The following is a 12,184-nucleotide window of genomic DNA, read 5'->3' on the forward strand; positions in this document are numbered from 1 at the left end:
TTATATCATTTAAACCTATATGTGCTGTTTCAGGTACTAACAACTATGTAAAATTAAAAGTTTGGGATCATTGTCAAATACATTTGCATCTGTATCTTAAAATTATCATCAAAAAGTGTTTCTCTTAATTATTTTTTATTAATATTCTACCAAATTTCATAGCTATTGTATATTGACTTTAATTCAATAAATATCTAATATTCTTTCTAAATTTATTATTAACTGTACTAATGTAAGTTAAATATCAAAATAAAATCGAAGTGGCAAGTTAATTTACAAAAAGTTGTAAAATATTAATTGTTGTCGATCCTATATGTTATATATCCTTTTATAATGGTTTTTTATTTATTTGCTTTATAGTTGTTCATGTTATTGCTTTACATTATGTTAAAACATTTACTTTATATTTTTTTAATGTTTATTTTTTTATTAACGTATAGTATGTCTTGATAAGTGTTTATCGGTAATCTAAAAGATGCTGTTAAACTCATTTCTACAAACAATGCCGTATTCAATTAGAAGAGTTGGAATATAAGAAAATAGAAATTTGAATGGAACATTAAAGATACATCTATTTTTTGTCAAATAAAATACCGACAATCAACAAGATATTATACTAACCTCTATTTGGTATTAAACGTTGGGTATACGTCACAAACCAAAGGTACTACAATAGTAACTATAGTAACTATATGATACCGTATGGTTCGCAGTCATAAACTAGTCATAATAGATATAGTCTAGATATATCCTCGGCTTCTTTTAGGCGCCCGAGTGTCAATGAGTCATCAAAAATCATCTATGTAATTCGTCAACTGGTCACAATATTCAACACTGGTCTATACTTCCTTACACTAAACCAACATAGATGAAAAAAATAGTTTTGCAATATAAAACTGCTCGCCTGACAATGTCCATTATGCCCTGGTTATTTTGTTTTGATTATGATATCCTAAAATAAGCTTGAAAGTCTTGAAAAAAAAAACGGAGCTATTATAAGTCCGATTACGTCAAGTCCGTAATATAGTTAGGTTTTAATAAGCCCAGTATGTCTGTAATTATACTAGTTTCTTGTTTTTTAAATAAAATTTTAATCAATTAAAATTATGAATTAATATTTAGTTAATTTTACTAATTAAAAGTTTAAAGCTTTAATGCAAAATTAAGCATCGGAAGTATTTCCAAATACCCGGAAATCAAAACAATCAATATATGTCTTTCTTGCTTCAAAATAATTCAATTAAAATTACAAAGAAGACTCAACTACTCACTTACCATCTCACCTCATTCCATTTTCCAAGGATAAATTACTCCAAAAGTATCTGCGGATTTAGCGCATGCGCACTCTTCTGCATTGAATAAACCGTAGAAAAGGATAAACTATATTGTCTTCCTTTTCTAATGGCGGTACATTCTTTTCGAGTCGATCGGTACAGTCGATCAAGTCAAAACAACCAAAAAATCTAAAATATTTAGATTTTGTGCTACATTGACATTCTATAGTACTAATAATTAAATTGTTGTGTTATTCTTGGTGATTTAACATGCATTGGTTTTCAAATATGGAAGTACGAGGGTAAGTGCAGAATATAAGGTTAAATTTTTAAGTTATAAAATCCAAACAGAATCAATTTTATTTATAATGGGAATGTTAGCTGCCAAATTTATAACACATCATTTTTAACGACCTCGAATCGATATCAACATATGCCAAAATTTAATGATAACAAGAACAGAGAAGAAAATGATTCTTGCTGTGTTGAAAGTAGTCAAGTAATGAATGAAAATTGTCCATGAAGAATAGTAACAAAAATTGTAGCAGCTAGTAATAATTAGAGATTTATTTTAAACATAATATATTTTAGTAATGATTTAAATTTTATTTTAAGTCGAAGACTGTGAAATACAGAAAATCAGAGAAGAGGAAATTAGATAGCATTTTGCTAAGATGTAAGAACAGTGTACAGTGATACTATGAAATAATTAAATTTACAACAAAAGTAGGCCTGGATCAAATAAACAAAATATAAAACTATCAACGACACCCTAATGATCTAATGACAAGAAAAATAGCATGCATTATTACAGTAAGAGTATAGGTAAATAAATTATTGCTTTGTAAAAATAATGATGTATTGACTAAGGTTTCTTTCAGCTTAAAAGTATAATAATCCATTCATTTTAGGCTAGTAAATGTACAATATGTTAATGGAAAGCTCGAGGTAGTCAATTCATTAATGGGGTTTGTGGATCAAGAGTAACAGCGATAGATAGTTGATCATATTTGGAGAGTTTTAGGAGAATTTCACTGCTTTCATATACAGTGGTGGCTTTTCGTTTGGTTTTAACTATTTTAGCTGGGTTGGATCTAAGCAGTTTTGGTTTTTTCCAAAATTAACGTCTATTTATATGATTCTTTTGATTATATGATTTTTATGAGTTCTTGTTAATTGTTCACATATGTAAATTAATTTGAATATGATGGTTTTATAAACATTTCATTTAATTCAATAATTTTTTAAATAAAATGTCTTAGTTAAAAAAAAATCAATGTTTATTTCCCTCGTTATATATAGTTTCAACGTTAAATCAATTATTTATCAAATTTGTGTATATTTGTTTATAAAAATTATGATGATGTGTAATAATATGATGTTTTTATAAATGTAGAATGGCCACACATATATTAATTATATTTTTATTATTTCATTTTATGAAAAATATATTTTAATTATAATGTGTTATTTCCGAAATTTTACCATTTTATTTACCTCCTGAACTTATTTACCTGCTTATATATATATATATATATATATATATATATATATATATATATATATATATATATATATATATATATATATATATATATTCGATATTAAATCTAATAATCACGATAAAAAAAATGCAAGTAAATAAAGCTGTACGTACACATGCGCCAAACCCGGAGATATTTTTGGAGTAATATATTTTCATGTTGCATCATAATTATTTGCTGTAATATCATTATCGTCAACAGCATCATTTCACTATGCACGTGAACACCGTCTATTTTTCAGATACATCGGTAATATTTACCTTTTCAGTTTTCAGTTTGCTATTAGAAAATTATACAATTTAAGACAAGCATATCTAACTGATATTGCATTACAGTTTCTACAGAGTCCAGTATTTCGAGAAATACAATAATTCAGTATTCCCTGAGTGAGTAAGTCTCTACATCTAATTAGATTTTAAACCACATTCAAATTAAAGATTTAAGTTTTGATACTTTTTCTTGAAGTTCTACCATTTACAAATTTGTTAATAGTCCAGAAAGGCAATCCTAAATAAACCAAAATATTTTTCCATTTAGTTAAAGTCGTGCTTTGGAGTATATAACCCGTGAATAAATTCGCGTGGCGTACATAATTAAGTTAAGGCGCCCCTAAAACCTGTCCCGAACGTTATGCTCTTATGGTAGCGCAGCTGTTCACGTTTTGTGCGTACGAGTCAGAAGGGTTATATTTATCTTCTGATATTATTCGTGAGGGATTTAAAATGATCATCCCTTTGACAGCTGAATACATATACAATTAGGAACGCAAAATTTTGTTACGTACGGCCGCACTTTAAAAGGAAACGAAACCCTCAAAGTAATAGGATACAAGTGCTATTTGAATACGGGACAACCCCGAAAAATTGTCACGTCAATTTTGCGTTTACCAGGGCTAATATAATTATTATTCAATATAGCAAGACTGTGAATTCATCTTTTTATATTTTACAAGAGATAACGTAATTTATGGAATATCAAGTAGGACATTTAAATAAAGAGATTCGAAGCTATAACAATAAATGTTTTAAAATATTGCTAGTAAAACTCAATGAATATTCAGTTTGACACATTATCATTATTAACAAACTCATAAGATTTTTAAGCTATCAATAATCTTCAAAGGATATGTCATTTCATTTATTGCTGTAGCGACCTTGAGGCATGTCGAATTTTACATCGTGGAATAACAGTCTACAAAATACCCAGAAATATAATCCCAGATGTTGAACACGGGCGGGGTGCCAGCAGCGCCAACTAGAACCCGATAACGAATAGCTGGCGGCAACCCCGAGACGTTTATTTGGGATGTTATTGAAGGGTATTTCGATTCATTCATTGCTCAACCCTCGTTTGATTTAGACGTGCCACCATCGACTGCCCAAGTCTCGTCACCAGGTAACACCGCTGCCATTCGTTTTATTATTTGTATTTTTCACATTTTTTTATATTGCCAATAAATAACGGTCACATAATGTAAACACCACTGTTTCATTTCGTTTTACCTCCATTCACCGAGCCACATCATTTACCCTAAAGTGGTGACCCCGACGTGATTTTTCGCAAAATTGGATTTGGACTCGTGAATGGAGGATACGTGCAACATGGTGTATTTTACGTGGCCGTTATATTTTTTGTTTAAAAATTCTAAATATTTTTAATTCGATTCTCTTTCAATTTTACCTTCAATATTCCTTTTCATTTTATTCCTATTCTATTCATTATTTCCAATTAATGTTTTTTTAAATTTTTTGTCAAAATTTTCTTTCACAATCTTTTGAACTCATAGATATATTTATATCACTACTTAATCATCAGCGTCACGGCTAAGCATTTCTTTTGGCGCTATGTTTAAATCATAATGTCTTCCTTAGCTCGCCGTCTCCGTCATAATGGCAGGCATTTTGATTTGAAAGGCTTTGGGCAGCTTCGGTCGGATACCGTCGTTATATGTTTTTTCTGAATTACCGTAACGTATGTGACTACGGATTAGTCACAGAGCAGCTCCAGAAACTAGGCACCGATTGCAGTCACCGTAGACTCGTCATGTCTTCGCCGAAGTACCAGAATTTCTAACGTCTCGTCGACGAAGAAAATAAGCTACCACGTCGTCGAACAATCGATCTTCCCACAGCGTCGATTACGGGAGCCCTGTCCGAAAAATAGCTTGTTCTCAACGTCGTCGATGGACCACATTCAAGTGCCAAAGCGACGATGAAGCAACGGTATCTGTAGGACCGGAAGATATCAACAGCCGTACCAGATCGCAACCGTACCAACCACAACCGTTTCGAATAATGATATTTTTTCAAAGCCCTTTTCACACAGCACATTTTGTTTGGTATATAATTTTTTTTGTATTTGATATTTTTTCCATACATTTTTGTATTTTTGTTACTTGGAGTAATTGTATATAATATTCTGGCAGGGGAGTATTGTAGCAACCTTGAGACATGTCGAATTTTACATCGTGGAATAATGGTCTACAAAATACCCAGAAATATAATCCCAGATGTTGAACATGGACGGGGTGCCAGCAGCGCCAACTCGAACCCGATAAGGAATAGCTGGCGGCAACCCCGAAACACCACTGTTTCATTTCGTTTTACCTCCATTCACCGAGCCACATCATTTGCCCTAAATTGCTTTAAAAATTATATTTTTAGGCTTTGGTAAAAGAAGAACTTTAAAACGATATGTTGATTAATCCCCGTATTTTATATTATATGTTCTGATTGCTTTAAAAACCGGCAGTAAAATAGAACAAGTAAATGCATTTAACTGTATCGATATGGAAAATCGAAAGCAGGAGTCAGTTAGCGGAGTCAATGGTATAATAAAGATGGACAGGATCAGAAGTAAACAAATAAGAAAATAAGAAAAAAACCTGAATATTGAACTGATTAATAGAACAATATATAGAAGGGAAACAACTCAGTTGGTGAAGACACTACGCAAAGCGTAAAAGAGGAGAAAAATACCTATGAGACCTAAGCGAACATGGGATGAAGTACATGAAGAATTATATGGATAAAGATTATATGGTTTGATATTAAACCCTTTTACATACATACAAACAGCTATTGGAAACCACAAACAGCCGTATGGAAATACAGTCAACTATCTAGACATGGCCCCTGATGTTACACTCAGATGGAAGATACGCGTTAAGAAAAAATGTCAAGCAACTCAATTACAAAAAATATACTGGTTATTGGATAGATATTCAGCGCTGTCAATATAAAATAATCTTTTACCTTACCAACATGACTTAAAACCAATGTGGGCTTATGGCGTTCAACTCTGAAGTTGTGCTAGACAAGTCAAAAACCAGAAATATTACACAAATATTCTCCATTATCCAAAGTTGATGATCCATGGTACATTCGTAATGACAATCTGCATAAGGACCTGAAGCTAGAAATTACCACGACGTTATCTATAAAATTATATAAATGAGGCTCCATAAGCATATCAATGTTGAGGTTGTACAACTCCTAGATAATGACCACTAAGTCAAAATATTAAAGAGAGTAAAACCATTTGATGTAGTTCAGTGAAGTTATTAGTAAAATTTTGTGCACATTAAAAACAGTGACATAGATGGCAAGCCCAAAGTATCTATCGTAAAATAAATAACCATAATTTAAACCATCGCAAATTAGGCTAAAAACAAATAGCTAAATTGGTATTAACTTACAAGATTTCTGTAATTAAAAAATAAAAATATAAAAGAATATTTAAGCCATTTTATATTATTTACAATGGTTTGAAAACGGCAAAAAAAACAACAAGGACTATAGAGATAAGCGTGCCTTTTAAGTTTAAGAATTGAATTAAATAAATATAAACACAACGGCACTTCTTCGTAAAACAGGAACAGACAATCATTTTTATAAGCAAAAGTAACCATCGATATATTCAAAACCACGTCTTAGAGATACCTAAAACGGAATGAAAAAATATGTTGAATCGCCAATAAAACCTACGACGAAAAACTCAAATAAAAAACTAAGGAATAAAATGGTACAGTAACTCTAATCGTCATAAAAGAGCTTAAAATTCCTAAGTCTAGAATGTCTAAGTAAATAAGTAAATAAATATCTCTTTATAAAAAATATATTAAAACTGATATAAAGAAAAAATATCTGATGAAATAAATTCTCTGTAAGCTTAAATGTCTTAAATATTTGTGGTGTAAAAACATTCAAGAGATTTAACGAGAAATTTCTTATGTTAATCTGTAAAATGACAAAGTAATTAACAGCTCCAGCTGTCTTCATCCAACAAATTATAAATTGAATATTTTAGGTACAATATATAATAGGTAGACAACGGAGCTTTCGCTTAGATATTCTAGTAATTAAAATTAATAAAAATATAAAATTAAATCCAAATACAAAAAAAAACGTAGTTTCACTATATATGTGTAATTAAATAATAAATGCTTCGGGTTTCGATCCATTTTTATTCTTAGGATAGTTTTCTAAAAAGCTAAGGTTTTTGAAGTTGACAGATATGATCTTACCGAAACGTCGAAACAGCAATGTTCCTTTCAATCACGTGGATTTAAAATTGAGATATATCCTAACGACCAACACGGATACAAAAGGTTAAAATATTGACCTTGAAGATTCAGTTATAGGCAGACAATCCTATGGAGACCGTTACTTGAACGCTCCACAACATTACCACGAATACAAGTTCTATTCAATACAACTTTAATTGTAACACTTGAAGAGCTCAGATACACAAAATAGATAACATGATTTGAAGAAATTGGAAATTAGAGAAACTGGACAAACAAAACCGATAATATCAATAAAATGACCCGTTACCCGCTAAATGTACCTGCTTACCCGTCTTATTAGGTGCTTACATGCATTTTGATCAGGGATATTTATTGGCCAGTTTGAAACGTATCAATGCAAATAACTGCTAAACAATTAACAAACTGTTAATTTTAATGATTTTGAATTTTTTCTACAAAACTGACAATTTTCATTTAGTATTATTGAGTTATTCATTGAGTAAAAACACTAACAATTTAACATTCAAAGTTGCATTGTCGACCTTCATTATTTTTGTTGATTGATTTGTAGAAATCTGATGGCTGATCTGAGAAACTTATGGTAACCATCACCATGGTATGTCTATAAATTAAATGTTGCGAATTTGATGTCATTAACACAAAATGGCATGGGGAGAAAAGCACGAAGACCGTGCATTGCAGGACCAAAACCCAGCCCAAACTTTCAAATAACTTTCAGACAATTTAGCAGTTGATAAATCTGCATTAACATGAATCTGCATCTGAATTGAACTGCTTCCAGGCCTTCATATGACATCAAAAAGTTTCAAAGGCAAGATAACTGACAAATTGACTGAAAATATCATTTCAAACTGTTTCGACATAGTGATTTCATGGCTTGCCAAGCAAAAAAAAAACAAGAGTTTGAAGACGATATGAAGGAATCAGCCGTAACGTACCACAGTACCGCCAGATATCTACCGACGTCAGGTTACGCTTTTCCATAAGGTTATATTGTCGCAACTCAAATACGAAGTTGTACCACACCCAGCGGACTCACCAGAGATCTGATTATTACTTATTCAATGTGAAAATAGATTGACGGCCTCCCTGCCAAACCAGAACTGTCCTTTCGAATTTAGTTAATGTATTTTGCCAATTATTCTCAATAAATGTCTTTTTTAAGTGAAAATATTATCAGAACGCATGCAAGCACCCAAAAAATCAAATTTATCTCTGTAAAAAGTTATTATTTTCGCCATCTAACTAAGACACGATAAACTTATTTAGAACTATTTCATAAAATTTCACGATTATAGTTGGCTCATGGCTAGAGGCGATCAAAAATTTTAATACCTAAAACTCGAACGCTGCTAATTTTAAGTGCTGTTCTAGAGAAAAACGTTTTATAACTCCTTTGATAGCCAAGTCCTTACGGCGGACCGTTTCAGTAAAAACTTTATAATAAAGCATTTTAGCGCAAACTTTTCAACTATAAAATTTAGTATGTTTACTGTTTTACTTACCGAGATTATGGATTTCGCAGGGCAACACTACAGTGTCTCCGGTCACCACTTTAAATGTGTTACCTCGAGAAACGAACCGAGGGGTTGGCTGATTAGAATATACTGTTCCTGAAACCAAAGTTATATGTTAATATTCATAATTTAGGTGTAAATCAATGTCGTTTAGATTATTTTCTTAAATTTATATTAGCTCTTTTTAAGAGGTATATAAAGAGTTGGTCAATATTAATTATAGAACACTTTAAATATGATAATTTATCTAATTTTAAATCTATATAAAAGGTTAAGTTTCAGTTAGTATTAAAACTAACTTAAATATTTAAATATATATCTATACTATCAACAGATAGTACAAAGTGGTGCGACATCCCTAACATATATGTAACATAATATTATGTAACATGTCTCCTTTTTGACAAATATGATTCTTAAGTTGACCCTAGTGCCTATTGTGGGTTTCAAACCTCTTATCAAAGCAAGGACCAATTTGTAAACCATCCTCGAGGAAATATGTTCCTATCCAGCTTGATTACTGGCGTAACAAAGGTCGTTGTTCTTGGCTGTTGTAACTATTGCAGTTACAAGTATAAATTTATAAAACACATGCTCAAAGTGTGACTCAAACCTACAATTGTCTCCATATAAGGACCGTCATTTGAGTAAAATGCGTTTAGTAAATACAGTTTTAGATTCTACATATAGGAGTAAGTTTCTTGAGTACAAACAAATCAAATTGATATAATTAATCTTCAAAACATTATCTAGAAAAGCTTTTTCATTAACGCTTTTGCGCTATTGCTTACACAAATAACTACCACGGTTAAAATCAAGTTCTTATTCATAAATTGAAGGGTTCTGACAGATCCACACTATAGCCATTAATATAGGATCTAATATTTTGAGCATAAATTATTATGCTTATATATTATATAATAAAATTGCCTTATGATCTTATTTTCTGCAAATGACTTCTAATTAACAAGTAAATTTAATTTTAGTTGCACGAACATTAATAATTATCTATTCCTTATGTGTCTTATGTTCATTGGTTGTATAATTTTACATTAAAAATATTCAATAAAAAGCATAAGATAAAATTTTCAAAAATAAATATTACACATTCTACACATTATTCGTATAATCGTTCATGTTCCTTGTCAATTTTAAATATTGAAAGCTATAAAATTTATATTAAAAATAAGCAATACTAGCCAAAATAAACCAAAACAAAAATTATTGCCTTAAATTTATATTAACGATTTAATATGAGGTCACAAGGGTTAGACAAAATAATATGAACACCATGCAATATAGTATATCTTGTTACATATTGGCGACACTGCTTCCGTATAAATAATGCGACGCATATTGTTGTTCACTTTACATGCCAAATCTTATAGTTTGGTAGCTTGTAGCTTATTTAAGTGTTTTGTTTCGCTTGGTTCTATGACGATTAAATATCACCAAATATCTCGACACATTCCTTACATCAATGTCAAATTTAACCACCAATAGATTATTACAAGTAAGATAAGCAACATTAACAAAGGAAATTATTGATGAACTAATTCTGACATCTCTTAATCAATCCAACAATATTAGATAAATAAAACTGAACTAAACAGAGCAGAGCATTATAAATTATATACAACTACATGTTAACTATGGCTAATAAGCATTAGGATGACCACACATCTATGGCGGAGTCATAGGAATTAGCTAGTTTAACAAGAGGCCCCAAACATTTACCAAACAAACAGGAGTTAAAAACGAACGACAACAAATCTGGCAACATATTAAATAACTCGTTGCTATTTTGTTCATTTGTTCGAAAGAAGAAAGAAAAAATTCCTTGACCTACTTGATCGAATTTAAATTTGAATGTTTCACCCGACTTTACGGCCTTTTCTAATTCGATTCCGGATATAAAAATCCCATTTAATTAAACTAAGAACATCTAATCAAACGTTTAAACGTATTTTTGAAGTGTACTGTAAAGTTATGGGTCATAAAGTTTATTTTCTGTTTTATTGAAGGGCCAGCGAGAAAAGTTTCCCGCGAGGAAAAAGCTTTTCGATTTTTACGATATAACTATTGTCTATTTCGCGAAGCCTTTATTTTCCGCTGGCTCATAATGTTTAAGACAATTGAAATGTACGTGTCTTCATGTTGCCTTTTTCCCCAAATTCAACAATATTATATCGTGCGAGAACACCTACATAGAAGCAACGTCCAGAATAATATGGATTGTAGCTATGGGAAATTCATTAAAAACAGATAAATAACTATTGGACTATTAGGCTTGAAAAAGGCCATTTGTTCTTGCTTGTTATACCAGGAATTTTGTAGAGCAGAAATAAAAGGCGCGTAGTAGTCCCAACATAACGTAACATTCATGTATAAGAATGATTCATGAACCCAACAATACTTTCTGAAATATTTCTTCACATTTGCAATAAAAATAATATGAACAAATTTATGCTAATTTAATTCGTTAGGATATATTAATATAAATAGATGTCTTACTCAACACACTAGTTTAAAGGTTGTTTTGACAAGTCTAGCGTATTTTTATCGTGGATATAACCTTTGGGGCTATAGAAAAAATATTGAATAAGCTACCGAAACGGGCTACAGGCATAGCCTGGCCAACAAAACAGCCAATGCAGCTCATAGATTACGTCGAATATATTACCAATTACGCTTCCTAGAAATGTAAAATTCGTTTTATACCCGAGCTGATTTTTTCTTCTCATATAGTCATAGTTAAAAAGAGATATAGAATGATGTCTGATTACAACTGAATCAGCCAATAAAATAGAATGCCATCTCTAATCAGTTATATCGAACAGGAATGAAATAATGGAGGCCCCTTTTTGTCATTAATTATATAATTAATAATTATTTAATAATTTATTATTATATAATATAATATATTATAATACATAACATATTATAATATATAATATATTATAATATATAATATATTATAATATATAATATATTATATATTATAATATAATGTTTATAGTTAAATATAGTGTAATAGTTTATAGTTTATAGTTAAATATATGTTTATGATAAAGAATGGTCGGACAATAATATAGTATAATGTTAAAACATTAAATAATAATATATTGTATAATATAATATATTATGTTTGATAATTGTTGTTTAATATTGGCACTATAGCTAAAATCTCTCAATAAATAAACAATGATATAATGTTGGACTCACCAATTCACCAAGCGTACACATACGAACCGGGTGATAATTAAAGATAATCACATTGATGTTAGCTTTGTTCGCTCT

The 12,184-nt window shown here is 30.4% G+C and overlaps 1 protein-coding gene across 1 annotated transcript in view; it reads right to left on the reverse strand.

The window, feature by feature from the left end:
• The window catches only part of LOC143190185 (opioid-binding protein/cell adhesion molecule), a 417,428-nt gene that overhangs the window by 351,295 nt on the left and 53,949 nt on the right, over positions 1-12,184 (reverse strand). Inside the window, exon 2 of the mRNA XM_076394333.1 lies at positions 8,873-8,980. Within this exon, the coding sequence (XP_076250448.1) occupies positions 8,873-8,980 (108 nt within the window). The remainder of the gene's footprint in view (positions 1-8,872; positions 8,981-12,184) is intronic.

This window comes from Rhynchophorus ferrugineus, unplaced genomic scaffold (assembly GCF_030347505.1).
Source record: "Rhynchophorus ferrugineus isolate W39M unplaced genomic scaffold, kcgeb_rfMv2 rfM2, whole genome shotgun sequence".
Lineage (NCBI taxonomy): Eukaryota > Metazoa > Arthropoda > Insecta > Coleoptera > Curculionidae > Rhynchophorus > Rhynchophorus ferrugineus.